The 27,449-nt window shown below is 42.0% G+C and overlaps 1 protein-coding gene across 3 annotated transcripts in view; it reads left to right on the top strand.

Annotated features, from left to right (window-relative positions):
- Positions 1-22,281, top strand: part of LOC112567053 — a 54,633-nt gene extending 32,352 nt beyond the window's left edge. For all 3 annotated transcript variants that reach the window (XM_025243551.1, XM_025243559.1, XM_025243570.1), the window contains exons 3-5: positions 3,517-3,735; positions 10,666-10,757; positions 17,255-22,281. In XM_025243551.1, the coding sequence (XP_025099336.1) occupies positions 3,545-3,735; positions 10,666-10,757; positions 17,255-17,304 (333 nt within the window). In that variant the 5' untranslated portion in view covers positions 3,517-3,544 and the 3' untranslated portion in view covers positions 17,305-22,281. The remainder of the gene's footprint in view (positions 1-3,516; positions 3,736-10,665; positions 10,758-17,254) is intronic.
- Positions 22,282-27,449: the final 5,168 nt, after the last annotated feature.

Below are 27,449 nucleotides of genomic sequence, written 5' to 3'. Positions count from 1 at the left end.
AGGGAGAGAAATTGGTGTCGTGATCTTATGACAGTTTCTGTAACCCAAGACAGATAACTTTCAAATGTCTGCCACAAGGTACTTTCAAGACTCCGTAGGAGGAAGATTTAGCATCATATCTACACGTTTTCAATCACCATCACTCTCCTACCACCCCTACCTCTATTTTCCTCCCTTCTTTTGGTAGCTGCATTCGTGGTAATGTTTGAATGTGGTTTTCCACCCTCAATCCACCCCCAACTAGGAACCGAGGTTCAGCAAAACTCTCTTCCTCTTCGTGCATTCTTCTCTTTTTCTACTATTTCACATAATAAATATGGGAGCTTCGTATTAAGCTCAGGAGAGAATAGCTCCTTGCCGAATTCTTGGTAATCCTCAGCACCATCAGGTCCTGCCGAAGCCAATCGCCTCAGGCGGGCGGTATTTACCGTCTCGTAATACACCGCTATTTGTCACGAGATTCGCGGATTCATCAGTTCTCGCCATTTCTCGCAGTGATCGCCCGGCAGCTAGGTTTCACTCAAACGCCTTTACTGACGGTTCCAGCTTTTCAAATTTCGGTGAATTCTCTACCTTGGGCGCGAAAACTTTCATACAGAGAAACTGAGTTACGTTTCTTGGCAAATATCTGGTGAGGAGTGAGTGAGGGAGTGAGGGAGTGAGTGAGTCGGTGAAGACATTGTGTTTGATCAGTTATCAGGAAGGATTCTTTTCGTTTGATGATAAGAAACATGGCGGCGTGCCCAGAAGGCACACAATTTGAAAAGCGATCCTCTTGTCGTGCCTGGTTCTCAAAGCACTTTATAGCTAACAAGCTTCCATATCTGGCAGGTGGTTATGGTGACACGCTAATGACACTCCCAGCACGTGACAAGCCTGTTGGGACATGCGCAGTTTCGCAACTAATTGTCTGCTGGCAAGACATTGGCTAGGTTTACCTGGTGATTAATCTTAGCGTTTGTTTGAGGTGGACAAACTCTTGAAAGCTGTACTGGTTACCAATGCAGTTAGGAAAACAAATTGTAAGCCGGCATAAAAATATTTTGGATCTGTCTCCTTCATCGATTTCCTTCACTCAAAAACACAGAGTAATTAATTTTTAAACCTTGCAGCTCCAAAGTTAAATTTATTTAGTTGTTTCATGCTTCTTGGGTGTCACACAAAGATCTTTTGTCTTGGCAAAAATTTAAGTGTTTCAATTTTAATCCCCTGGCTGAGCAGGAAACTAACAAATCTTATTTTTCTGTCCAGAGAATTGTCTGTGTTATTTATCTTAACAATCAAGCGGCAATCGCTGTCTCGGCAGCTGTTTATTTACTTTGATTGTGTAAAGAGAAATATTTCATTGGTTTCATCTCTCGTACATAAGGACCTTATATTCTCTCGTCAGGAATAATAGAACTGCTGCAAAATCTTATCCTTTAATAATAAATCTTATAAATGGCATTTATAGCATTCTCCCGTTCTGTCGATATCTAGTCGCGAGACCTATTCATTTCATTTTTTATTTTACTATTTTATCGCGGTCTCTTGTCTTTGCGGGTAGTTAATGGCACCCGTAGATGATGACCTTTAGGTGCAGCAGCTCTCGTTTGCTGCACGAACGGATTTTATTCTTTTGCAGCTTCTGCTTCATACCTTCATAATCCCCGGCTGCATTTTATCTCAAAAATCCTTTTAATATGAATATATACGTTTAGTCTACAAAGTTTGTATGTGTGAGCGAGGGGTTAAGTGGGTGAGGAGGGTGTTTCTCTCAGAGAGAGTGTGAATGTGAGAGAGAGAGAGAGAAAATATTTCAATATACAAAATTCGACTCTTTTTCGTACATCTCTCTGATATTTTCTCTCCTTCCTCTCGTCCCCTCGTGCCTTGCTATTGTTTCTTGTATCGTTTCAGCGATTTTCTATTCGATCTGACATCAAAAATAACCCGTAATCGATGTGATCCTGATTTAGCTGTGGGATGGGTGAAGATATTTCCTGTAAGTTCCAGGCCCGGAAGCCGTTTAGGTGTATAGGTCATCTGTTATCTTCCCTTGCCAAGATAATTGACAATCGTTGCGTAACAAAAGCGATGTGATGATGATAAAAATCGCACCGATGACGACACCATCGCGGTAACATTTGTCTTGAAAACCTCCATGACATTGACAAAGCGGGAGGATGGTTCAAACCCAGATAATATTTGCGATGAAAAACATAGTACGGATGTATCTACAAGGGCATATCACCACCTGCTCACACGTCAGCCGCAAAAAAAAAAAACCGTTTGAATGTTTTTGACCGAAAGGTGTCCTGAAGAACAATTCCATGATCGTGTCAATCTTCATCTTGTTATCGCAGTATCGAGATTTCTAACAGCAAGACAAATTTCAAAGCTTTTACAAGAGACCAATATCCCCAGCAGATAATTCTTTCATCTGAGGATTTCTTTCTTTTTCTTAGCCAGAGGCAGGTTTTACAGTTTTGTTTCTGTAGGGACAGGCACGATCTTGGATTTCCCTCCCCCTCCTCGCGCCTGCTCACACAAATAATTATCCCTAAAACATCGACAATAGGGAAAATAATCTCTGTAAGACCCAGATGGTTTTTAAATAAGTCACTTTCGTTCCTGCAGAAAATCTTCAGAAGTTTTACATAGAAACTAAATTAGAAACACTGCACGTGTCGGCTCGAGCTCTCCCCCGCGTTCTCTTGTCCTCCCCCGACGATATCATCTTCCCCCTCGTATCTTGAGGTCAATGGCAATGCCCAGGTTTTTTTGACAGTAACAGAAAATAAAGGTGTGTAAAAATCACTGAGAGCTAAAACAAAAGCAGGTCGTGAGTTCTTATCTCAGGTTGATGGAAGGAAGGGCCTGGGGCGGATGTGTGTGGGAATAAAATCATTGGAAACCGATGCATGGCGGACACGTGCACCTCAAGGCTCGGCGTCATCGTTTAGGTTCAGAGCTCAGAAGCTTAAAATAGATTCTTGCGGAGGTGAGTAGATAGACAAATAGGCTGATGATTGACGAGCTGGGTAGATTTCATCGGGTTCCTTCTGAGAACCCTACCCTTGTCAGGTACCGTTCTTTTAAAAGCGACTGTGAGTGAGATTCACAGATCATCACACTGACGGCGGGTCTTCAATCACTCTGTAAGTTATATTATGTGAAAGACTTGAGTATTTGACAAAGCTAACTGCTTGGATAAATAGTTACTTGATGAAATGAGTTTATTTCTGTTAAGGAATGCAAAATTGATTACCAAAATATTTGTCAAAGATGTGAAAGAGTGGGATGGCAAAGTGGTGAGAATATTTCAAAGACGTAAAGCTTTAAATCCCCCAAAAACAACACACAAACAAAAATAAATGATTTTTCATTTTTACGAAACGAGTTAGAAAAAATGTAATGTTTAACTGTAAATCGCGTTGTTAATACAAAATACTACAAATACTTTAGCAGCCCATAGTGACCTCCACTTTCCATAAGAACCGCTCAAGTTTGGATGTTTTTTTTCTGTTGTTGCAGTATCTAACAAAAACTCGACACTGCTATCATGGTCCGAACATCTCTGGTGCTACTTGGATTACTAGTGGTCGCCCTGTGCCAGGCCCTCCCGAGTGCCAACAGTCACAGCCGCCAGAAGCGAGGCTTCAGAGTCAACTCCGCCAGTCGCGTGGCACATGGCTACGGCAAGCGACAGTTCAACACGTGGGATGACGGCGCCCTCAGCAGGGAATCCACCAGGTGACTATAACACACGTGCACACATTGATTCATTCACTGAAAAATTAATGGATGATTGGACATGACTGCTGGACAAAGAACATTCATTGTCGTGTGTGAGCAAGCTTGAACAAGTGCGTGCATGTGTGTAGTTTATTGTTATCCGGGCTTTGTTCGAAATACAGAAAATGATGAGTTGATACGCTTTCGGTGAATCCGGGCCTTTAGTCCGCCGTTTGGTCTGTGTACATCCTGAAAGACAACAGTCAGCGCCATTTGCAAATCCGTTTTGGACTCTTTCTGCGGTTTTTTTTTGAAAGTTGTAACGTTTCAAACTTTCTGCGTCAGTCCGTCCTCGCTGAAGTTTCGGGATACTTTACCTACACTTAATTTCCTAAAGATTTACAGAACCGAAAAAAAAAAAACTTCGAGATCAATTCGCTTCCAAACACCCACGCACTGATCAGTTTCTGCATCGAATTCATCGCTTGTCTGGGTCCCACAGAGTTTTGTTGCCTGCACCCTCGTCAGATGTCTCGCGCCGTCCGTCTGTTTCTGTTCTCAGCAAATCATTTTTCTCGAACCTTCTGAGCTGTGTAACGACAGCCCCGAAAACGCGGCCACCCGATAGTCTCGACACCTTCTGACACCCCGATACCTCCCGCTACTTCTGTACCTCGATACTTCCTGATTTCTTGATCACCCTTAAGCCTGACACGTGTGTCTTGGACACTAACTACCCCTCGACAACGGCTCGTAATCTTTTCCCTGGTCACCTCACCCCTTTATCGATGATCTTTACAGAGAGCTGTTTATCAGAAATTCCCGTCGACCGAACCCAGCACCCCACCTCCAAACCCTTAACCTCCGAAGCCATATCCTAGGAGCACGCCCTTGTAAGATCGATGGAGACCAGCTAACGGGACCTCCCGTACACTTGCAAGATCGATGACGATAGACTAGCAGACACCCTCTTCCCACCCCTTTCCTCGCCTCCGTGCTTACAAGCTTTGCATCCGTCGCGCCATTGCTTTAATAGATTTATTTACCACGCAACATTACCACTACTTCTCTCGGCGCCTCTCCGCCCGCTCCGTGGTGTGGAAAAGCCAGCGGGACCTGCTGGTCATTTGTATCCATTGCGCCGCTGCCTTCATCGCCGCTGGCAACACCATCTCGCATTGCTCGCCTGTTTGTCATAGACTGAAATGCACTAACGAGCTGAGCAGCGAGCGAGTTACCTTTCTTGTTGACGTCTCGAAGCGTGTTGTCTGCCCCGATCATCGACAGACGTCAGTTAGCTCCCTTTTTTCCCCCCCCGAAAAGGCAACTAAAGAACAGACATCACGAGGTGTTCTGTAACACTTAAGATACATATCTAAAGATTGTTGAAAGGTTGAGAGGAAAAATAATCATCTGCAGTTTTATGGAAGAAGTCTGGAACACTTTCTCATTGGCCAATCGTCAGAGTACTCAGCATGTCATTAATTCCTAGTCCATGGGATTTCTTGAAAGATAATTCTAATTTCTTTGGTTTGATGCTTTTGTTCATCTTCATGTCTTTTAAATCAGATTCTCTTGGTTGTCCCAGAAATAAATTGCTTTCAAAAAAATCCTATCGAGCTAATCAAACAATCTTTCTTCCTAGTCTTCTTCTTCAATCATCATCACCATCATGATCATCTCAATAGTGAGCCATGCGCATCTTCCAAAGATAATGCTCTGTGTACAAGTAAAAGGTCCTGCATCATTTCTTTTGAAGTATTGTGTTATGACTGTCCATCGATAGTGCATATAGAGAAAAGGTCTTTCTAGCTGCTAGGTTCTGTGTTATGTGGTGGAAATGGGTTAATTATATAGTCTCACTGTGAGTCTTCATTCATCGCCTTTACTTCAAATACCGATGGTTCAATGCTATCGTCACCGACTCCAATGCAGTAATGATGTGCCGGAAATGTGCAAAGGATGCGGAGCATCGAAACTACAGGCAGTAAGTGAGTAAGTATTCAAAGCTGAAATGGATGCAGACACGAGAATGATCTTTGGGAATGAAGCAACGAAGGCAAAACGCTCAACAACATGTAGCCAAGGAAAAGGGACATCACCCACAAACCGGAGACACAATCCACTGCGAGCGTGTATCACCTCATTCCACTGTGTTTAAAGTGATAATGACACAGGGGAAATAAAATAATTCGCTGACAAATCTCCCTGAGCAGTTTATCCACGTTCCTCGTGGAAACGTCGAGAGGAGTTCAGATGATGAATGAGTCCACTTCAGGGGCGACACGTCACGCCCGCCGTCGTGCTCACCTCGCCGTGAGCTCCGCTCAACTTCGGCCATGCCACCCAAGACTGCTCTGATAAAAGATTCGGCCAGAAGTGTGGGGAAGGAGGTAGAGAACGCTTTGTTTGTCCCATTAGCCTCCACGCCCATTCTCTTTGTGAAACGTTTCCAGCATGTTTTGAATTATTTACAGAAAAGCTAATGGCCTCCATCCTGCATCCGGTCGCAGCCAGCGTGGACATCAATTTGCTCCTAGACTTCAGGAAGTGTCGCTTTTCAATTTGCTGAAAGGTCGTGATGCTAGGCTGTTGTCTTCGACGATAAGCTAGCTGTGTATTTTTTCCAGAGCGAAGATTTATTTCTTCAGCACTTTAATTTCAGCTTGATTTCTTTAAAGCTAACATTTCATTACATCTAACACTTCTCACAAACGCCTGATAGCAACGATGTCTATTTTTGTTGTTGATATCTTTAGGTGACCATCTATTTCCAAAAGTTAGTCACTTTCTTACCTTCAATCACCTATTAAATAGGATCACTCAGCTAAAGCAAAGGAAAAAAAACAAAAAAGGGTTATTCATTTTTTGTGTCTGCCAAAGACTTCTGGAACCAAAACACGAACCTGCTACTTTCGTGTTTAAGAAACCTGTGGAACAACAAGTAGATTTAGGGGGAATGGGCCAAGTAAATGTCCTCTGGGTGATCCATCAAGTCCTGGGCGATTTCTTTGATTAAAGTGTGTCTCCTGTGACCCAGTGGCGGTACAGTGTACCGATAAGCACTAAAAACTTTTATTTTTCTCCAAATATTGTGAATTTCTTTTGTCTCTGGTGAGATTCCATCCTTTCTTGATATGTCTTTCCTAGCTTCCCAAGACAATGGCTTCGAGTCCGGTTGGCGATTAAATGACAGATTTCTTTAGCAGTTCAAGGGAGACAAGCTACTGTCTTTGTTTCCCTTGCTTAATAAAATTGCACGCAAGCTTTTTGTCCATGTCTCTCCTCACCTCCATGCACGCAGACAGTTCAAGAAAAACTATTAGTTTCTGAGAGCATCTTCTTGAATCCGACTACAGTAGAAGAGATGAGACCCAGACGGATTTTTCAGACTACAAGAACGAAAAACATAAACGAAACTGCGGAAGGAAGGAAGAAAAAGAAGAAGAAAAGAAATACAGGCATACAGGAAGGAATAAAGAAAGAAGATGTATTGCGTGATGAAAGGAGACTTTGTAGACTTTTGTATATTTTTGTTATTCCTCTTTCCCGCAAAGGCTGAAGTAGGCTATTTGTAATATGTATTAATACATTGCTCTCCTGGAGCTGCTTATCCTTGAAGGAAGCATCAACCTTTTGTGTATTTTACGACATGAGGGATTGGTCTTTCGTTTATCGGAGGGGTCACCAATGACGTCATAAACACAGTTTTTGCGGGAGGAGGTTGGAACGGGCGAAACACGAGGGAAATTCAGCGAAAGGAGGAATTGAACATGCAGAAAGAAAAACATTCACCAACCGGTCTGTCAGAACCGGCCAGCAACGGCCATTCTCTGGATAAGGGAGTGAGGGAGAGGGTGGGGGAGGATGAAAAGAAGGGAGAGGTAACCCCGGTCTGGCCACACTATGCGTAAAAGAGTTCATATTATACCCAGTCCAACCCTGCTGGACATCCCATTTGCTGCACTCGAGATTTATAGGTAGAGATGATTTACATCTCTTAGGACATCCAGAATAGACCGCAAGGGGGATCTGTTCTCTTTAAGGACAAAATTGGAATCGGTGATCGAGAAACTTTTTATAAGGGGAGCGGGAGAGTTGGTGGTTTCAACGATCGAGGAATGTCAGAAAGTTCGAGTCTTTAGAAGGAAATGGGAGAGTTCAACCTTTACTCGCTTCGTCAGGAAGATGAATTAATAACCAGTCACGTTTTCTAATTTCTTAACGACACATCCCTGAATGAGAAGAAATTCCAATTTAAAGTTATGGCAAAGAGTGCCTCAGACTGAGAGCATGTTCTAGATGTTGACTCTTTTTGCGACCCTTGACCTCTTCTCTGTTGTCTTCCCTCTCTGACAATTACTACCAATTTTCACGGTATAAATGTTTAATTTTAATATTTTATTTTAAATATATTAATGTCATGTCTGGTGATTAGACGATATTTTTAATATTACATAACCCTTTCTTGTGAGAATGCCATATACTTATAACTTATGTTGTAATCCCAAAATTTCTTGAAGCAGTGGGTTACACTAAAGAAAGTGAACTAGCATTTTGGCCCTCAGCATTGACCCGCTGAGTGCTTTTCATGGTAGTTCTCAGGTTGTTGCACGTCCTGCGAAAATATTGGTCGTCCTAGAACAAGTCTTCACTGTGGGTGAACGGTTTTAAGAACAGCTTTGCTAACCCACGTTCACGAGGTTCGACGCCAGCATCTTTGTTGACAACTTTGTCGCATTTTGGTCAGACTGTTCGACTGAAAACTTAATAATGTTTTTGGCCAGAGTCATTTGTTTCATTTCAAACCGTTTACTAATTTCTCTAAGTTCTGTGGGGGAAAAAATCCTAAAATTCTTTAAATATCGTGAAAAGTTTTAGAAGTAAGTGGAGAACCCTGATTTTTGAAAGTTATAGAAAAAAGATGCCATGAAAAAAGCCTTTCACAGGAAACAAATCTTGAGAGAAAAGACCGAACAATTACATGAAGATGAAGGATGAACAATCAGGGGCTAAATTACCCAGTGTGCATCCAAGTGGCATCCGGAAAGAAGAAAGATAGTAAAGCTGCGTTTGGCTCATCGAGTCTAGGATCTCCAGTTCCTGGCATCGCCTCACCAGTTATTTCAGGGATGTGAATTACATTCAGTGAGTGTTTGTTTATACGCACATAAACCTCGAAGAAAAGAGTTCCTTGTTTATGGGATCGAACTACACAGCGTTCAACATTACGGCTGTCAGAAGTCGGTCCAAGCAATTATGTTTGTGTTCGCTTACCGACAATAAATGGAGTCTTTAATCTTGTTTTTGGAACCCCGACTGGACTGGATTCCATTGACCAGCTGTATCATTTATCAGATGGCTAGACAGGGGCATTCGACGTCAGGACTGACAAAGTTTCTTTCCTCCCTCACTCTTTCTTTGTCAACCCCATGCAACAACAATGATACGCGCCCACTTACTTCTTCCCTCGATAGCTTACTCGCTTTGTCGATCACTCACTCACTCAGCAAATTTATTTAGTATTCAGATGGATGCAGAAAAGGATGAATATGTGTACAAATAAAATAATAAAACAGAGTAGGAAATTTGCCTGCATATCAACGTCCGCTCCTGATGCCCAATTTCTCTTTTTTCATCTTAGTCTCCCGTCAAGTGTTTATTGCGGCTTCCGACACAGTCAAATAAGAAACTTTTCGTTCTTTTAATCGAATCCATCCTTTTTGGCGCCAAGCAAAAGCAATGTGAAGTGAGGGGGGGACCATTTTACTCTCCGGAGCGCAGTGATGGCTGACATTTCGACAAGGATACACGCACGAGTGTTTGACCGGCGTGTTCCTCTGGTGATTTCGCATCCGACGTTCGCTCGCACTCCCACTCTCCCCTTTCCTCTCCTCTCCGATCCAGCGCTCTCACCACGTTCCTCGTCTGCGCCGACGGAAAATAATTTTAGGGACGCCCTCGCCAACGCTCGTGTTCGGTGGTTAACAACGGCGATCGGGCGAGTAATGCCGGAACGTTAGGGAAGGAGTTTGGAAGGGACGGCAACGGCTCGGCACAAAACTCGTGATGAAATTGTAGTATTTCGTGGACTCTAAAAAAAGAGGGAAAGCCGGAAGAAAGTCGAGAGCTGCTTGAGGTAAATTTACCCAAAAGATTGATTGGGCAATTGTACGCCTTACGTTTCTTTAAGGATGGTCCTTTTCAATAGCAGCGGCTTTCAAACGCGATATTGAAGAGTTATGGGCGCAGACTGTTGTATTTCGGGTAGAAATCTTTCTGGCAGACATTACTGGCTTTTTTTTTTTTTTGGCAATGAACTGTCTGACTGTAGACACTCCAAAGCCTAAGTCTTGGCTACGGACGCAGTCTTGCAAAAATGTTTGTAGAGATGGAGTCAGACGTGATATCCAATTAAATAAAGCGATGACCTCTATTAACCTGTGGGTTTTCCCTCTCCTTTCCAGCCTCTCCTTACTTCTGTCTCTACCTCCTGCTCTCAAACCTTACCATGACTATAATATTTCGGGAGGAAGTTTTCCGTACAGTTGAAGAAGTAATGGTCACTGCCTGCCTGAAATCAGGAATTCTATAAATGAAATTTTTTTTTAAACGGACTGTTATTCACAGTGATATAAGGTCATATTTACTCATTAGTTACACTAAACGAATATCTACTCGTAGAATAGTCAAAAATGTCTAACATTTTAGAATATATATGGGTGTGCACTCCTGACATGCTGATATTTGTGTATTTATACTAATTTCTGTATCTGTGTTACTGTGTGTCGGTATGTATGTGAAGAAAGATATGTGAAGATTTGGTAATAAATGAAGTATCTCTACTGTATGTCTTCCAACATCTAAAGCAAGAGAGAGAGAACATTAGTATTTATTTCCTACATGTTTATAAACTGTTTATAAATTCTACTTTTTGTTTGTTCACAGTGAATTCTTCACAGTACAGTCTCTAGCAAATCTGGCGGCTGAAAACCCTGCTCTGATCGAGGCCTTGATACGGAGGTTTGTGGACACCGACGGTGAGTTCCCACCCTCTTTGAGCTCCCTCTGTCCTCCACTCACTCACTCACGAACAAATCACATAGTTGCGGAGACCACGAGTCATCACGAGCTCAGCCTCGGTCAGCACGTGCTAATCGGTGTTCCTCAAACCTGTTTGTCGTAATCCGATGGCCAAAGGCCTCTTCTTTGATCCCACAGGTTCCCGCGCCCATCACGAGTGGTCTGTGATGGCGATCGTTGCGTGTCCACGACTAGCGTGTCCACAGCCAGATGGCGATCGTTCCATCTTGCAAGTGCCCCTCGTCCATATCTCGCGAGCGCCGACGTCACTTGCCATTTGCTGGAGTTCCAGTCGAGACAACAGCTCCTCGAGCGACACTCCCAGCTGTGTACAGATAGCTTGCCGTCTTGCGGTAACAACTGCACTGTAACAGTGGAAACCTTCCAGTTGTGGTGTCACTTGGCGATGCAAGATGGATCAATGTTTTGCTGAATCATCCGCGCGGAATAGTTGCTTCTCCTTCTTTTCTTCTTTCTTCTCTTCTTCTTTGGAGACTCTCTGCGCTCTACTTCAGAGAGCAAACGATTCAGTCCGCATCACATTGATTGTGCAGATGTTACTCATCGTAGACTTCCCTTACCTTCCTGTCTGCTCTGGGAGGTCCACACCTTCTGAGTTTTCATTCTTACGTAACCGTTCGTTCTTTCGTATTTCTGCGAAGTCATTCACACAGTGAATGCTCTGCTAAAAAAAGGTCTGCCTTTAGACACGTTAGTATTGTTCAGTCACATCACATACTGATGATGAAAGCACTACTATGACGACAGTGGTGATATAGTATAAACTACAAAATTACCATCACCATCATCACAAACACTTTCCCAACGGGACAGCGACGATTACGATCTCCAAGTTTACTTTGCAGGGTGACCACGATTACAAATATATGTACTTGTGTTATTTACACTTGCCTATCCTTATTTTCAATTATGAAACTGTCATTCCGTCACGTGGTAAGGGCATCAGTCGCTTGATGTCTGTGGAGGGTTCCATTGATTGCCGGGCCTGAGAGTGCGAACACAGACACAGGGCGCGTGAAGGTGTGATCTATAACTATACAAGGGGTGTGGTGCGCAAACAGCAAACTGCACCCACTTTCACTCGCGGCTCTGTAAGGTTTGTTTTTATTACAATTCCTCCAGACAAAAAGAAAAGGAATAATCGGTGAGCTGACCTGAATCACCGTGACTGGGAGGCGTCCTTACTTCTGGTCACGAAGTGCAGCAAGCGTGGAAATGTAGCGAGCTTCTTTGCATAAAAAAGAAATGTGGAGAATATCGTAGAAATAAAAAGATTCCATAATTTTTATCACTAGGATATCAAGGATAAAGTATTTATTGCCTATTTTTTATTCTTGTTCACTCAATCAGTAATACACACACAAAATTCGACCAACGTAAAGAATGTCCGACGAATTAAACATAAACTGAGATAAAGAACAGGGCTGAAGAAAGAAAGAACGAAAGAAAGTAAAAAAGAAAACTCAGATCTCATCTTTGGAATGTTTTGTTTTTGAATACTTCTTTATTCTTATTATTCGCTGGCTGGTGTGTCAGTCGAATGTGTCAGTCAAATAATCTTTAACAATACTCTCACTCCAAACATTGGCATGCTTCAGTTTTCGAGTAGCAAAATTTCCAGGCCGGCAGCGAGCTTTGAAAAGAATGAAGAAACCATCGGAAGCTGGAGAACAGGACTGGAAACTTATCAACCGCTTCATGATTGACGCGCTTCATGATTGCTGCGCCTCGTGATTGCTGCGCTCCACGTCCTCAAAAAGGTCTCCGGGACACGAGAGCGAGTCCCCATCCACCCTCTACCTTCAGCATGGCTGCTGATCACTCCACAAAGCTTGTCCTGTGTTGCAGAAGGGACGAATGAAACTAGCGCTGCCTGCAAAAAGATTTCATCGATGGCAACGGAAGTTGTTTCCCATGCAACCCCACTCCACCCCGTCTCCTCGTTTACCTCTACATCGCGGGGTGCAGGCGAGGGCTGTAATACGCAGGCGACGCAGGCCAGCTGTTAAATACACACTGAAGGGCAATAGAAGACAGCCATGATTTGTCAGCAGACTGAGGAATCTAAGGGAAGTCGAAAACCCTTTACCGCAAAGCCGAGCGATAAAGCAAAACCCATGGGAGCCACTATCATGGCGAAACCCTCTAGTAGCGCGATGTATGATGGGAAAATGCTAGAATATTCGTGCTGTGGTGTGTATGTGTGTGGTCAATCCGTTACACAGTCATTTGGTCAGTCCAGCCAGAAGTTGTTAACTAAGTTCTACGAGTAAGTAAGCAAGTAAATACAAATAAGTGAAGACAAATATAAATATAGATTACGCCGCTGTAACCTCCGCTTCACTCCGACAGCCCTACAACAGAAATAAACCGATATGGTGGACAAAACATCGTAAATATTTCATTATTAAAAAAAACTGCAGGAGTGTTTTTCACACTTAATGTTTCTCTTTGTAGCCAGACTGGATCACAATTCAAACGCAAAAGAAAATCGCCGACAGGTTCGGTGCCAAGGGTGAGGTGGTGAAATGTTTGTAAGCCCAGTCACACCCTCATAACCCAAGATGCAAAAATGGAAACATTACAGAAAAGAGTGCGAACTGCTCTTATCGCTAAGATTTCTCTCTTTGTCACGCGTAATCTCGAGTTCTCGCGGGAAAACAGTGAACGAGATTTAAGAAGGTTTGTAAATTTTCTCTTCGGGGCTGGAGTCGCGTGGGGGCGCTAGTTTTGTGCTTCCCATAAAACCCGTCGGTGTAATGTGAGAGGCTAAAGAAACAAAAGGATGACTGAAAGATCCGCAGACATAAAGCTGTGGCCATAAATACCTGATTTCAGCACAGGCCTCGATGGTCGTAAAGACGAGAGGATGTTTTAGCACTGGTCACGAGCATGCAAGGCGGAGTGGCTCTGTGTGCTCTGTCTGGAGGTTTGAGTCTGAAGTGTTTCGTGTTCCATTTCTGAACTCTTTGTTTCCATTCAGCAAGATTTTAACTCTTTTTTCCGATGCAGAGAAAATAATCCAGGTATTCAAGGCAAGTGTCTAAGAAAACGGCTCTGAATATCATACATGGAATCTAAGATTAACCAATTTGTCCCCAAAATATGGTTGCCACCCTCGTGAGCAGCTAGGGATCTCTTCTGGCAACATGAAGCGATGCAAGCTGATTTTATTTCACTACGTGGAGTAACACTGTCCAACACTGTCTTACTGGAAACCGTGGAGGAAGGTTGAGGACAGAGGAAGAACTAGTCATCAAACATGAAAGAATGGACTAGCCATTACACCCAGGGTTTGCTGACTGCCACTCAGCACAGTCATCAGGGGCAAGCTTTGTCGACTGCTGCTTCTACCCGAGTCCCCTCAACCAACCCGTCTTATATGTTGGGCGCACGGTGTGTTCCAATAACACTGTGGATCTCCTCGTAGCACTTGTCCTGCACGTCAGGGTGGTGAAGCAAGTAAACCTGAGTCCTGCAGATAATTTTAGAAACCGTATCCATGTCGCCTACAATGTTGTCGAAGACTACCTTCAGGAGATTAGCATCTTTAAAATATACTTTATAATCTCACAACTGCGGTAAAATTGGTTTAAAATTGAGCAAAAACTGGGTTCATCACTTCGAACCTGAATCAAAGATTCAAGACAAACAGTGGAACCGCTGTGCTTCTCCACCCCTGAAGAAATTCAAGCAGGCAGCGTGGGTTAGCAAGGTGACGGCTTGTGTTTGTTGGGATTGTGAAGGAGTAAACAAGATAAATATCTTTTACATTCCTGGGGGTAAAACTGAGTTAACTATATTAGTCCGGCCCTCTAGAACCATCCCAGTTTCTCATCCGGCCCCTTGGGAAAATTAATTGCCCACCCCTGTTCTAGGCTGTTGAAATCTGTCCTTAAAGAACATATATAATACAGACTTGAATACATTCCCATGTATTTAAATTTATTTAAACTTAAATTTATTCTGTTAATAAAATTGTTTTTTTTTTATGATCTTTCGTTAAATCAGACTTTACGGTTGGGGAAAAACATCAGTATGATAGGTTTCTTCTTTATTTCCTGTTTGACTTGGGTTTGCTCATTTCTTTTCCCTGAAAGACTGATTTCCTGAGATATCGGTTACAATATTCTATCCTACTGTGTTCTCTCTTTTTACATCCCCATCATAACTCCAACACCTTCGCGCGTGTTCTAGATTATTCTGGAACTGACGGCGATCTTCCCTACGCAAACAGGGAAACGTAGTGCGAAATACAACGCCTGTCATTTGCATGAGCAAGGCCGATCACTCGTGTTTTCCTGGTGTTACTGATAATCTCCCTTGCAGTAGGACGGGTGCGATCAAAAGGGTTGATAACGCTTTATATCACCTGCGGCTATTGTCTTGCCATCGATCTTGGGGAAAGAGTGGGCTGGAGTGTCGGTGCAGGGGGCCCCGGGCACTTGCTCTTTAGTCGGCGCTGTTTGACTAAGCCGCTCGGGGTGGTTTAGATACCCTGTCAGGGGTCAAGCCAGCAGTAACCCCTTGAAATCGGTGATCAATAGACAGATCAGGAGTAGAGGGTTGGCTTTTTCAGAGTATTTCGGTCGAGATTGTCCTTTTCTTATTTTTTTATTTATTTTTTTTTGTGTGAAATTCTTTTCGTGTGTAGCCAGGAGAAATTTGATGTAGATGCCGAGGGTGTTATCTGGTACTGCAAAATGCTTTTTGAATGAGCAAGAGGTCATGCAGCTGCAAGTAATACATTTTCAACATCGTTAGGAAGATAAATCGGTAGGCAGGCAGGGTGTAATGACCGTGGACAGAGGGAGATGGAGAAGATGGTGATCAAGGAGAGGTGGTAGCTGTGAGTGTTGCTACCATTCATACAACATCCCATCCTTGCATCGTCAGCACGCGTGAGACTAGTGCACGGCTTCCTGAGTCCCCGGATCGTTATATTATGCATTTTCAATAATTATATCTGCAAAAACAGAAAAGGGCCAACAACATGCATGTAGGTGGCATTTATGTCAGAAGCACTCCGGTTTTTTCAAGCAAGCGATCTATCCCGATAAGCAATTCCGCGAGCAATGCTAGGGGGGATAAAACAATTTTGCCAACACACATCGCTCGCTATATTGACCACCTAAAAAAATAGAAAGTTCCCAGCTCCCGAAGTGTTTGCACAGCAAGCGCGGCCATGTTTAACCAGAACGCTAGCAGCAGAAACAAGAGACTGATCTGTTGGTGTTGGTTACTGAGGCTGCTCTCTGGCAAATGGTTGACCCCTTGCTCTTCAGTGCGGAACAGCTAAAGCAGCTCTGCTTCTACAACAGCCTCCTTCTGCTGCCCTTGACAAGTAATCTTTCACTGAGGCAGCTCAGTGAGTCCGATCGAGATTTGGAGTGAGTAGTTTTGACACTCCGGTGTGAAGCTGTTGCTCGAGCTTTTCGTGTTGTTGGTGGGCCACCCACTCTCCTGTTGGACTGCTATCAGAATCACGTGGGATGACATTCAGCATATTGCACAGTAGTGTGACAAAGTGTGGCGACTCCATCAAAAGCCGAAGCTAGAGATCCAGAATGTATATTTAGTCCAAAGTTTAACTTCCGGCCAGCACTTTCTGTACTCCTCGAGGGGTTGTCTCCCCTGAGAAAATTGCCGCCTTTTCCGTCTGAGCCAATGAGCGGGAATATAACAACCCCGTGAACTTCTGCCCTGTAAACACCACCTTTCCACCAGCAAAAGAACTCATTTAGTCCTTGCTGTCTAGAGGCCTAGCCCACAATTTCACTTCCTACCGAAATAGGCACCACACGTACTCTGTGACCTTCCTCAGACGAACTGAGTAATCCTGCAATTTTTTTGTGAACGGACAAACCTTCAAACATGCAGACGCACACATACACAAGCAAATAAACGTCTCCTCAGTGTAAATGTTTACAAGTTAATTACCATTACTATAAATCCTTTGGTGCGTGATTAACTTTTGATAATACGTCAGTGTATTGTGTGGAAGAATTTAACAGCATTTAATGAAGATGAATGTAGCACAACAGAGAGATTAAGAAAGGATGACAGAAATGTTCGAAAGGGATCATGGAGTTGTTGGACATCATGTATATGGTTGAAATCTCGAGTGTTTCCATGCTGTGTGACGAAAGTCTTTGATTATGATAAAACTCAAGCTTAATCTCTAATCTATTCAATCCATTAACAACAACCCAATTACCAGTCATAGTTGTTTTCCTTGAATAATTGAAAGACTGAATTCTGTTAAATCATAAAGAATCTCCTGTAAATACATGTACGAAGCATTGTAACCAATTCGATATCGTCGTTATGATTTCTGTTCTCATGTAATGTTTCAAAATTCCACAACGCAAATTTCTTCATGGTTGTCCACATGTGCGATTGTCTCCCTTACGGGTATCGCTCTTCTGTGCAGGTGATGGCGTCATCTCAGCGGAAGAGCTGCTGGGCCACCATGCGCAGTGAGTGTCGGCGCCGATGGCCCAGTAACTGGGTGGAGGATGGGAGCAGCAACACCGCCGCTCACAGGCAGGCAGACAGAGGTTCTCCGTTCGCAAGTGAGAGAGATCCACGCCAAGTCAACAGCACACGAGAAGCGGCTCAACCAGCCTCGTTTTGACTTTGTTTTCGCTGTTAGAAAGCTCTGGCTTTGAGAGTCCTACTGCACTGACCACAGTACACCAGTACAACAATCGCAGTACAGTACGGTTGTACGTCCACCACGTGCATCCATCGTGGGCGTGTCACGTGACTGATTCATTCGCACGCCGAAGGACCTGTACAGTTGTGTGCCGCAAAAACCGTTAACCATTCCTTTTCATTAATTTCAACCATTAAAAGACGATGTTACCTATAGCCTCAACTTCTCCTTCACAAACATAGGCTGCAGTTCTGTGCTTGGCAACTACACTTTTTTTTTTTCTTACTCACCGAGAGACATTTCTCTCGACCACTGCTCATTGCTTTACAAATAAAATGTGAATGTCTTTGCTTCACCTTCCGCTTCATTAATACACTTCATTTAATCTTAGATGTTACAGGTTTACATTGTGTTTAAATGCTTTTTTCGTGTGCATGTTTTCAATATTATATTTAAGCTTACTTGTTGTTTCCACTTGATGGTTCAGCACTTTTTTAGCCGCACTTTGCTTCACGAAATTAGTCACTAATAAAATTGTCTTCACGTGTTTTAGTGAAGAACTTAGAAATGTTGCAGATGAAATGTTGTCACCATGCAGATGAAGGTGTTGGAACACTTATTCTGATTCAGCCGGCAGTCTACAACAGCCACACCGACAGCAGTAGTAAACTGTTTGTCACTAAGCACACTTCATGTTATAAAAACCTTCAGTAGTTACTAACATGGATGTAGACGATCCAGCGAGGTTGCCTTTCCACTTGTAAAAAGCTAGCTTGCGTTACATTCTATTGAACTACTATACTTCAGCTGAGAGAAGTCAGTGATTTGGGACTTTGGAGAGGGTGTAGATGTTTATTTATTACTCAATAACAGGCTTATAGTTTGAAATAGTGTGTTGTTGGTCGAGCCCTGATGTAGCCAACTCACGATTAGTCAAACGCGGTCAGAGGTTGCTAACCTTTGACCATCCTTCCCTGGTCATGTCAGACCACCTATTCAGAAAAATAACTTGCTATGCAGAAGGGGTTAAAATTGTGCTTTGTGGATTATAGCATTAAATGGTCAGAAAAGATAAACATCATTAAACAGTTTTTTCTGGTAGACTTCGCAAACATTTCCTGGTGGTGTGATGCAGTTTTTCTCTGTCGGAATAAAACATAGTAATATTATTTATACTTATACTGTCTTTTCCACATTTCTTTTTGAACTTCTGGTTTAAACCTCATGAGACACATCTGTCTGTCTGTCTCTTTCTCTCTCTCTCTGCCTCTCTCTCTCTCTCCTCTCTGTGTTTGTGTGTGTCTCTCTCTCTGGCTGTTAACATCAAGATATCTTTTTTGTACTTGAGCATAGTTACTTGAGTTGGTGAAAAAATACATCTTGTCACGAGTAAGATCCATTTCTTTAAAAGAAAATAATCAAGGAGATTTCAAAGAGATTTTTCATATCTTTTGATGCTCTGTCTGAATAGCAAGAAAGGGTGAAAATCTGGGTTTTCCTTTCTTGACTGTAAAAATTATGATCGCACCCATGTCGCCTTGGTGGACTGACGAGTAAATGACTCTGACATAAGAAAGCTAGGGGCTCGGTTCCACCGAGTATTTCTCATCCTTCTTAAAGCAAAACTTTTCAAAGTAGCTAACAGTGTATGGTGGCAGCTCGGAAAAGAAACAGATTCCATGACTTTTTTATCTGCTAGTGTTTTTATGATGGAAGAGGTCAAAAGTTTAAGATGAAATTTTGTTTTGTAAGCATTTTGTAATCTTTTTTCATGAGATTGTTAGTGACAGTTTCGAGGGCATAATCTGTGTAGCACTTTACCAAGATGGCGCCTTTCTCGCAACTGCTATTTTTTGAAAGTTTGAGTGTAGTTTTGATTCTTCACTTTTTCTTGACCTTTATCAACCCCAGTTTGTTCCTACTTTCATGGAGCTTTGCGGCGTTCTTACAAGTTGAATAAAGATTTTCTACACTTCATAGGTAACTGGACAGGGAGACAGGTATATTGGTGCTATGTATGTCAACTGCTTGTATGTACTATTAAATAAAAAAAGGACGTTATAGGTATTTAGGTGCAAAGTAAAGACAGACTTATACCTATTTATTTCTATCTTTAACTTTTGTCAGGTTGTAGTGAGGCACTGGACCCTTCATCTTCTATCTTATACTCACATCATCAAGTTCTTACTTCTACGAGCGGCTACTTCCAATATCTTCGTACTGCTTCTTTCTACCACCCCACCCAAAAAAAAATATTACAGAACGGTTTTGACTGTACGATAACAAGCGCAGCTAGTGTACTAAAATTCGTGAATAAATCTCTGTGTGTTTGACCACTTGTCACACCTGCACACCTAGGTGTGCTGTTGCTATTAAGAGCAGGGGATGGAGGAATAAAAATGTCACTGTAGAGAGAGCGGAAGTATCACATCCGGGTATTTCAGGCCCACTGGCATTGAAGGCAACAATTATATGTCGGGTACATCACAGAGCTGCAAGGACACCTTGTCCCACTTCCGTGGTGTTGGTGTTGACTCAAGCGTGAATGGGATCTCACATCCTTGTTCTGGGAGTTTAATTTCAATCAGTTGTCCTGCATCGCCATGCTCCTTGGTTCTTACACGAGAATCTCCTTCTCCTCCTTCTCCTCTTCCTTCTCCTTCTCCTCCTATTTCTTGTCTTTATGTCCTTATCTCCCTCGTCTCACCATGTCCAAATTTTGAAAGTCAATTCTCGATTTCAGAAGCATGTATGTAATCTACTTTTTTATCCAAGGTTGCGTTTTTTCCGTCTGTCATTATAGAATGTAACGCAAGAAACAGCTTTTCACCCTTTACCCAGCATCCCAGTCAACATGCTTTTTTTTTTTTTTCTCGTATCATGGACACCGTATTCCACCAATTAATTTGGTGCAATTTCCAGATCTTGAAGCCTTGGACATGGAGCATGAGAATCTCGGTTTAAGATTCCCTTCCGGTTCGTGGGTACAGATAAACTAGTCAGTCTTTATTCTGTGTATAAGTCAAGCCTATGAGCAGCTATAGGAATGGTCAATAGACGCTTTTGATTGGCAATGCACGCAGCGCCTGTGTCAAGCCTTCTGTTTGCAAACGAGATTGTCAACGGACAGATGTCTACATTGTTGTCCCGTGACATCACACCCAAGGCCGCCACCCGGGAATTACTGTCACAATGAAACCATTTACCGGGGCAGACCAGAGCTGCCGGGGGATGCCACATCCCAACAGTTTCACATTGTCTCACGGAAAGCTGATCACAATTGCTGAAGAACCGCGGGTACACCTACTACGGGTTTCCGATTAGGGGTAGCGAACGTTTGGGTGTGAGCATCGCTGAGAGACATCTTCTCGTGGGGGCGGTGTGAACACTGAACACGTGATGCTTGTGAACAGTTGTGCTGCGAGACACACGCCTAATTGTTTATCAACACCCCAGGCTAATTTTTGCCTCATTTCAGTTGGCATACTATGAAAGCCCTTAACAGCGTGTTCTGATCATCTGGTATGTGTCTTAGTTGTGTGTCGTTTGTTTGTTTGTTTGTTTGTTTGTGTGTTTGTTTGTTTGTTTGTTTGTTTGTTTTTGTTTCGTGTGTTCAAGTAGTGTGGGAGAGAGAGAAAGAGAGCGAGTGGGTGTGCGTGAGTGAGAGTATGTGTGTACGCGTGAGGTGAGAGGTTATATGTGTGTTTACCTTAATGATGTAGTACCTACATACACTATGTGCTGTAACGGCTATGTACCGGACTCATGTTAACATTTTAATAACTACAGCTTATTTGCTCGCCATACGTCGACAGATCATTTAACATCTATTATATAAAATAGGATTTAAACTTAGCATTGTAATCTTTACTGTTGTTGTCTTTAGTTGCAGTTATTGACTTCTGTTTAAAAACAGAAATATTATTTCATCCGAAAAAAAAATTTTTGATGACCTCTGATGAAACTTAGTTAAGTCTGTGCAGATGTTGACGCCACTTAGTTAAGACTGTGCCATGAAGGCGACCAGAAAAGTCTTGTGAAGTTGCCAGGACAACTTATATTCTCTGTGTTTATCTGTCAGTCTAGTGTGCGGTGCACTTCAATGCAAATGAACAAAAAAAAAATCATTATCATAGAGTGGCTTGTTAAAATTTCCAGAGTAAAAATTTTGTTCAAAATTCACATCTCTGTTGTTGTGTTTGAGCTCAACATTTTTCTTAAAGAAAATTAGAACAATCGTCTTGAAGATTATCTGAAAAAAATTGATTTGTGTTCGTCTGCTCCATAACTAAGAAAATGGTTCTTCAAGCGAATAAGTGATTCAAACTGAAAAAAAATATTTGATAAAATTATGTCCAGATGGGAATTTGTCAGCATCACTGGCTATATGGAGTTGGATGGACTGTCGAATATACTTCCTTTTACTCACTTGTTTATTTTGTGACATCACGTGTATGATATTTTTTATTCACTCGTTTGTTTATTTGAAGCAGTCAGGCGTCTTTGTCAGCTCTGTATAAAGCTTAGTTTGTAGATTCTGACATTTTTCGGTTATTTTGACCTTTGATGTACTCGTTACTGTCCATGGACACATTTATTCCAAAAAGACTTTTCTGCTGTCTGACATGATAAGGTAAGCCTTGTCTGCTGTTGAAACCGGTTTGAACGTGATATAGTGTCTGCTGTTGAAACCGGTTTGATGAAATCCATGTCTGCTGTATCCCTTTGCGGCGCTTGCGAATGTCCCGACCTCTGCTCCTCCTGTACTGTTTTAGACAATAAACTCTGTGCTTTACACGAGCCTTCAGTCGGTTTTGTCCTTACATCTTGCTGGAGGCTTTTGTTTGCTCTTTGTGTGTGTTTGTGTGTGTGCATGTGCGCGCCCAAGAAAGTGAACAGCTTTGAATACTTGAACACCAACCTTCCCAAAAATGGTGTCTGCAAAAATAAGAATCTCAACAGCGACAACAGCAATGGACAGGATTTGGTGCAGCAACTGTATCAGGTTTATCGCACACTCCAGACTGCACAAGTCCCTTTCAGTACCCCTCCAGTCGACGCCGACGTCGACAGAAGAACTTTGGTGAAAAAGTAGTGAAATTGTCGTCTGATACAGGACCTGCTCATCACCTCTGACGACTGGTGCCGGATGGTCAGCAGAACTGGTCTGACCAGCCAAGAAATGAAATGATAATGCTGATGGTATATGTAAAAAAGACAAACTTCTTTGAACGTTTTTTTTATCTCTACCTTCACAGGTAAAATGTTTCACTGAGAGACATCATGTTTCTTTATCCCAGGGCAACTTTACCACTGCTTTATAACTACGGCTCCAGGAATGAAAACATCTTCGGAGTCTTGACATAGCATTATAATTTTGAAACCTTTAGTTCCCAGGTTGCTCCAGGGCAACTTGGGCGACTTACCGCTACGTAACTATCGCCATTGAGCTTGTTTATACTCTGCTTTCCTTCACAAACACACACACAAACACACACACACGAGAGAGAGAGAGAGAGCTTTAAAAGACAAAGCAATGCAAGCATCAATTTTTTTTACCCTGCAGGACAAAGCTTTTTAAACGATTTCGTTAAACCAGATAGCTTGGATCTTTATTGGTTGGATTATTTTCTGTGAAGAAAATGACACAATATAGAATACAAGAACTAGTGGAGAAAAATTTTGCTTAATTTTCCCTCTCTTCGACATTTCGCTGAAGATCATCATGATCGATTAGATGCAAAAAAGGACAGCGACATTTCTGTCTTGTTGGAGTAACCTCCTCTCTCTTGTTTTCCCGACTGTTATATTCTCCCATTTTTCAGGTTGTATCGTGGCATGCTATGTTTCACGAATTGCAGATTACTTTTCTTCCTGTAACCTGTTTAAAAAAACCAATAGACAAACTTCCACAGACTCCAGTGGTTCCAATCCTGTCACAGTGACATGTGCCCAACATTTGCACGCTCTCCATGAAAAGCTCCGATGCTAAAGTGTTGTTAGTAAGGTAGTGGAGGATGTATCAGTGAGGCAATGGATAAGATGAGAAGACAAGGGAAACTGGAAAAATGTCTGTAGCAAGTGTGCTGCTAATGTGTCACGTGACGAGTCTTCGACGCTGGTATCGAGATGTCGGGTATGTCCTACCTAGTCCAGCAGTACCATCACTGCCCGTGCCTTGCATTCTTTGCATGCTCCGGTTTACCCTAGGTCTCCATAGCGACCTGTTCACATGGAAATCGTGGGTTGCGTAGTCCTGCACGAAATACCAAAGATCCGTGTGTGGAGGTATTCATCCCAATATGTCGTGCCCACGGTTTGAATGAATGGTATCTTACGATCTGTAAACTGTTACAGTGCCGGCTGCTTCACTATCACAGCAACATCACGTGGCCCTGGTGACGAAGGTAATGAGGAGTCCTTCGCTACAAAAAGTCGACTAAGATCGCCGTAATCTTGAGAAGTGTAATTGGAGAAAATTGTCTTTTAATAAAACTTTGGTTGTGTTGATTTTCTGTTTTGTTTTGTTTTGTTTTGTTTTTTTTGTTTTTGTTTTGTTTTGTTTGTTTGTTTGTCTTGTTTTGTTTGTCTTTCTTGTTTTGTTTGTTTGTTTTGTGTTTTGTTTGTTTTTGTCTTTGTTTTGTTTTGTTTTTGTTTTTTTTTTGTTTTTTTTTTTTTCGAGGAAAGTGAGTATTTTCACGTTTTCTTAAGTGAAGACACGGTCAGCCATCAAAGGTTAAACACAAGAGACCTAAGACTGGAGTCGTGTAGATATCTGCGTAATGATCAAATAACATATTAAAGTAAATTTATTTCGACAGATTAAAAATTACAGACTTATCCTCCATAGCTTGCACTAAGGTAACCGTCTTTAATCTTGAAAACATTCCCACGATCCTCAGCTTCAATTATTCATAGATAATCTGGACAACAATGTTGTGTGGGTTATAAATGAATTTTAGACTGCCACTTTGTGGTTTTTCGAAAAAAAAACATTGTTGGGGACACCGGATGAGAGGACATTACAACAAAGGCACACAGCGCAATTGTTCACACGCAGATCACACCCACGTACACAGAGGCAGGCAGGCAAGCAGACAGACAGACACATAGGCGTATGTGATAAGTTTGAAACGAGATGACGGCTTCATTGACTCTGGTGACATTAATTTGCAACTTAAATCATTTCCTAACAAACGCCGAGTTGGAGTATCTCAGTTTGAAAGGTTGCTTGCCAATGTCAACCTGCCGGCAGACGAATTCTCTAGTATCTCGAAATCTTCGCGACAGTACAATCGTAGCAGAGTCCACTGATGCGTCAAAACACAGCATCACGCAAAGCTCAAGATGTTTCAAAGAGTACGTGTTTAACTTTATTATTTTATCGGTTTACTTCATGATGTTGCTTGCCATCTTACGTAATTTCCTGAAAAATTCTGTGGTTTCAGAAACTGGATTGTCTTTAACTAAAGATTTTTTGGTGTCTCATCGCCAGCGGCTCTCACCGTTGGGTCGGAGATTCTCCGTCATTCTGTTGGGGTCCTAAAAGCTACTTTTTCAGTTTAAAAAATGTAAGCCCATCACCTTTAGAGCAAATTTTGATCGTTAGATATATTTATTCCTCTAATTACTTGTTAATATAAAGTGTTCCCTGTTTTCTGCAAAGTAAAGCAGAGTATCATATTAAATAGGTGATGATGTTCCTACAAAGAGATGGTGAGAAGTTTCGTGATGATTATGATTCACCCTGTAGAGCACTATTTCGACATCAGTGCGGGATATTGTGAGAAAGGGGATGTATCTGAAAGACTGATAGACAGAAAAGGGAACAATGAAGACTGGTGTGAACGAATTCTGAGTTACTAAAGGTTCCAATAATCGTTAGGAAAAATATTACAAGCTTCAAAATCTAATGTTTAAACACAAGTATTATATAAAATGTCTGCTTATATGCCTCAATAGGTATAAACATAATACATATAATAGTTTAGGAATTGAAGTTAAGATTATTTTCTCTGAACTCCTTTCGTATGAATCAGTTGTATTGAAATATATATTTGGTTGTTTTTTTTTCCCAGAAATATTCTTCTGTCTCAGAGTTTTTATTGTTCATATCATCAGATCAGTCGCTGTGTGTGTAATCGCAACTTTAATTAAAGACACTGGAAGAAAGACCTCCGTATCTGAAGTTCCTTATCAAGTTTTTGAACTATTAATTTTCTTTAGACATAAAATTCGGTGGCTACAAGTTTCTGATACGTCTGTCTGATGTTCTAGGCTAAAATAATCTGAGATCATATCATCAGAAGAAAAGGCAAAAGTTTAAGATGTAATGATTAAAACAGATGATTTTCTGCTGCTTTGCTTTGCCATTCTGCCGTTGACACATTCTAAAAAACAATTCTCATCTGTAAAAGAAAACAAAGCTGTGGTTTTTCAATGTTAGAGTTTAGCTTTTTGGCATTGGTAGAAGTGCGCCAAACATATTAACGGACATGTAGCTTTCGAAACCTTGTGTGAGAAACTTCATTCTTGAGATTCAGTTCTCTACTTTCTCTCTCACCTCAGGCAATCATCTGATCAAGTAGATCAGAGTCGTTGGTTCATATAGGTGAGTATTGAAGTGCGATTGAGCCAGAACTCTTTAACCACTTTCACAATCACTGATATCATTGTCAACAACCACTCTTCGTTTTGATCTTTTATTCGTTCGTTTTCCTTTTTTCTTCTTTTTTTCTTTTCTAGTTGTTGCTTTTCGGCCTAGAATGATTAAGTGCTGGAACAATTTGTTAAGCGTTTAGTTTTCTTGGACAGCTTGAACTAAAAAACCAACCATTAATCCACTCGTAAACATTCTTTTACGTCACAACATTCAAACAAACACATACATACACAGAAAAATCAAGAGTTGAGGCATATGTTTTGTTTATTATCACTTGTGTCCGTAGTAAATACTTTTCTCATGGTGCATGATATTCTGCAAACTTCAAGATTTTGTTCACTTCTTTCCTGCTTATAGTTTTCATTGATCGTGAAAGTTCCCCCCAGACATTGAATTAAAACAGCAGAGTGTTCATTGGATTGTTTTGATACCTTCAGACAAAAGAGAGCTGCCTCTGTCGATCTGTTCTCGCTGCCGCAGCTTTCTCCAACATCGGAGCGTTGGCGCTCCGGCGCTTGCCTTGGCTTGTTAGCAGCGACCCGATAATTAGTTGTTAGTTCGTCGCTGTTTTCATCTTCTCGCATCGTTTGAACAACAGGAGTTATTCTTTCAGTAGATCGATGCCGGTCGATCGAAGGCTGTGGTCAAGATCTGGGCTGTGTGTTTGCTTGAGCCACGAGACATCTGCACGAGCCACGTAGTGCGCAGCTGTAGTCTGATGGAGGCCCGAGGCTCCACAAATAAGATTGCAGCCACAGACGCACTATTTTCTGGACTGTTCGCTGTTTGCAGAGTCAACTCCTTTGGTCTCGCGAGATTGCAGGCTTTTCAGTCTCGGCGAACCATTTGCAGTTGAGTTAAATTGTTCTTTTCTACTTTTTTTTTTTTTTTTTTTTTTTTTTTTTTTTTTTTTTTTTTTTTTGCAAAGTCCAAGCATTCCTTCAAGAGTTTAAGAGACTCAAAAAGACTACACACTTGGGAGAATTTGTTTTACTCCATCCACACAAGAGTTCCAATCATTTGATTCTTGATGTTGATAAGTTAAACCGGAAGAGAATTTGTGCTTTGTCTCGTTTCTAGAAGTTTAAGGCAGGGGGGAAACTTCATCTACAAAGAAGTCCAGAGATATAACATGTCCGTGGTCGAGCGGTTTTCAGATTCGTGAGGTGTTTGTTTACCGAGAATTAAGGAGTGTTACTGATAACCGAGCCATCACGACTATTCGATGAAATCCCGTCTGGATATTCTTCCCTTGTGTAAGTAGTAAGAGTTCGCCATACTTTACAGGAAAAAAAGCCGTAAAACACT

This window comes from Pomacea canaliculata, linkage group LG1 (genome assembly GCF_003073045.1).
Source record: "Pomacea canaliculata isolate SZHN2017 linkage group LG1, ASM307304v1, whole genome shotgun sequence".
Lineage (NCBI taxonomy): Eukaryota > Metazoa > Mollusca > Gastropoda > Architaenioglossa > Ampullariidae > Pomacea > Pomacea canaliculata.
Note: the sequence above shows the minus strand (reverse complement) of the source record. Positions and strands in the feature narration are given on the sequence as shown.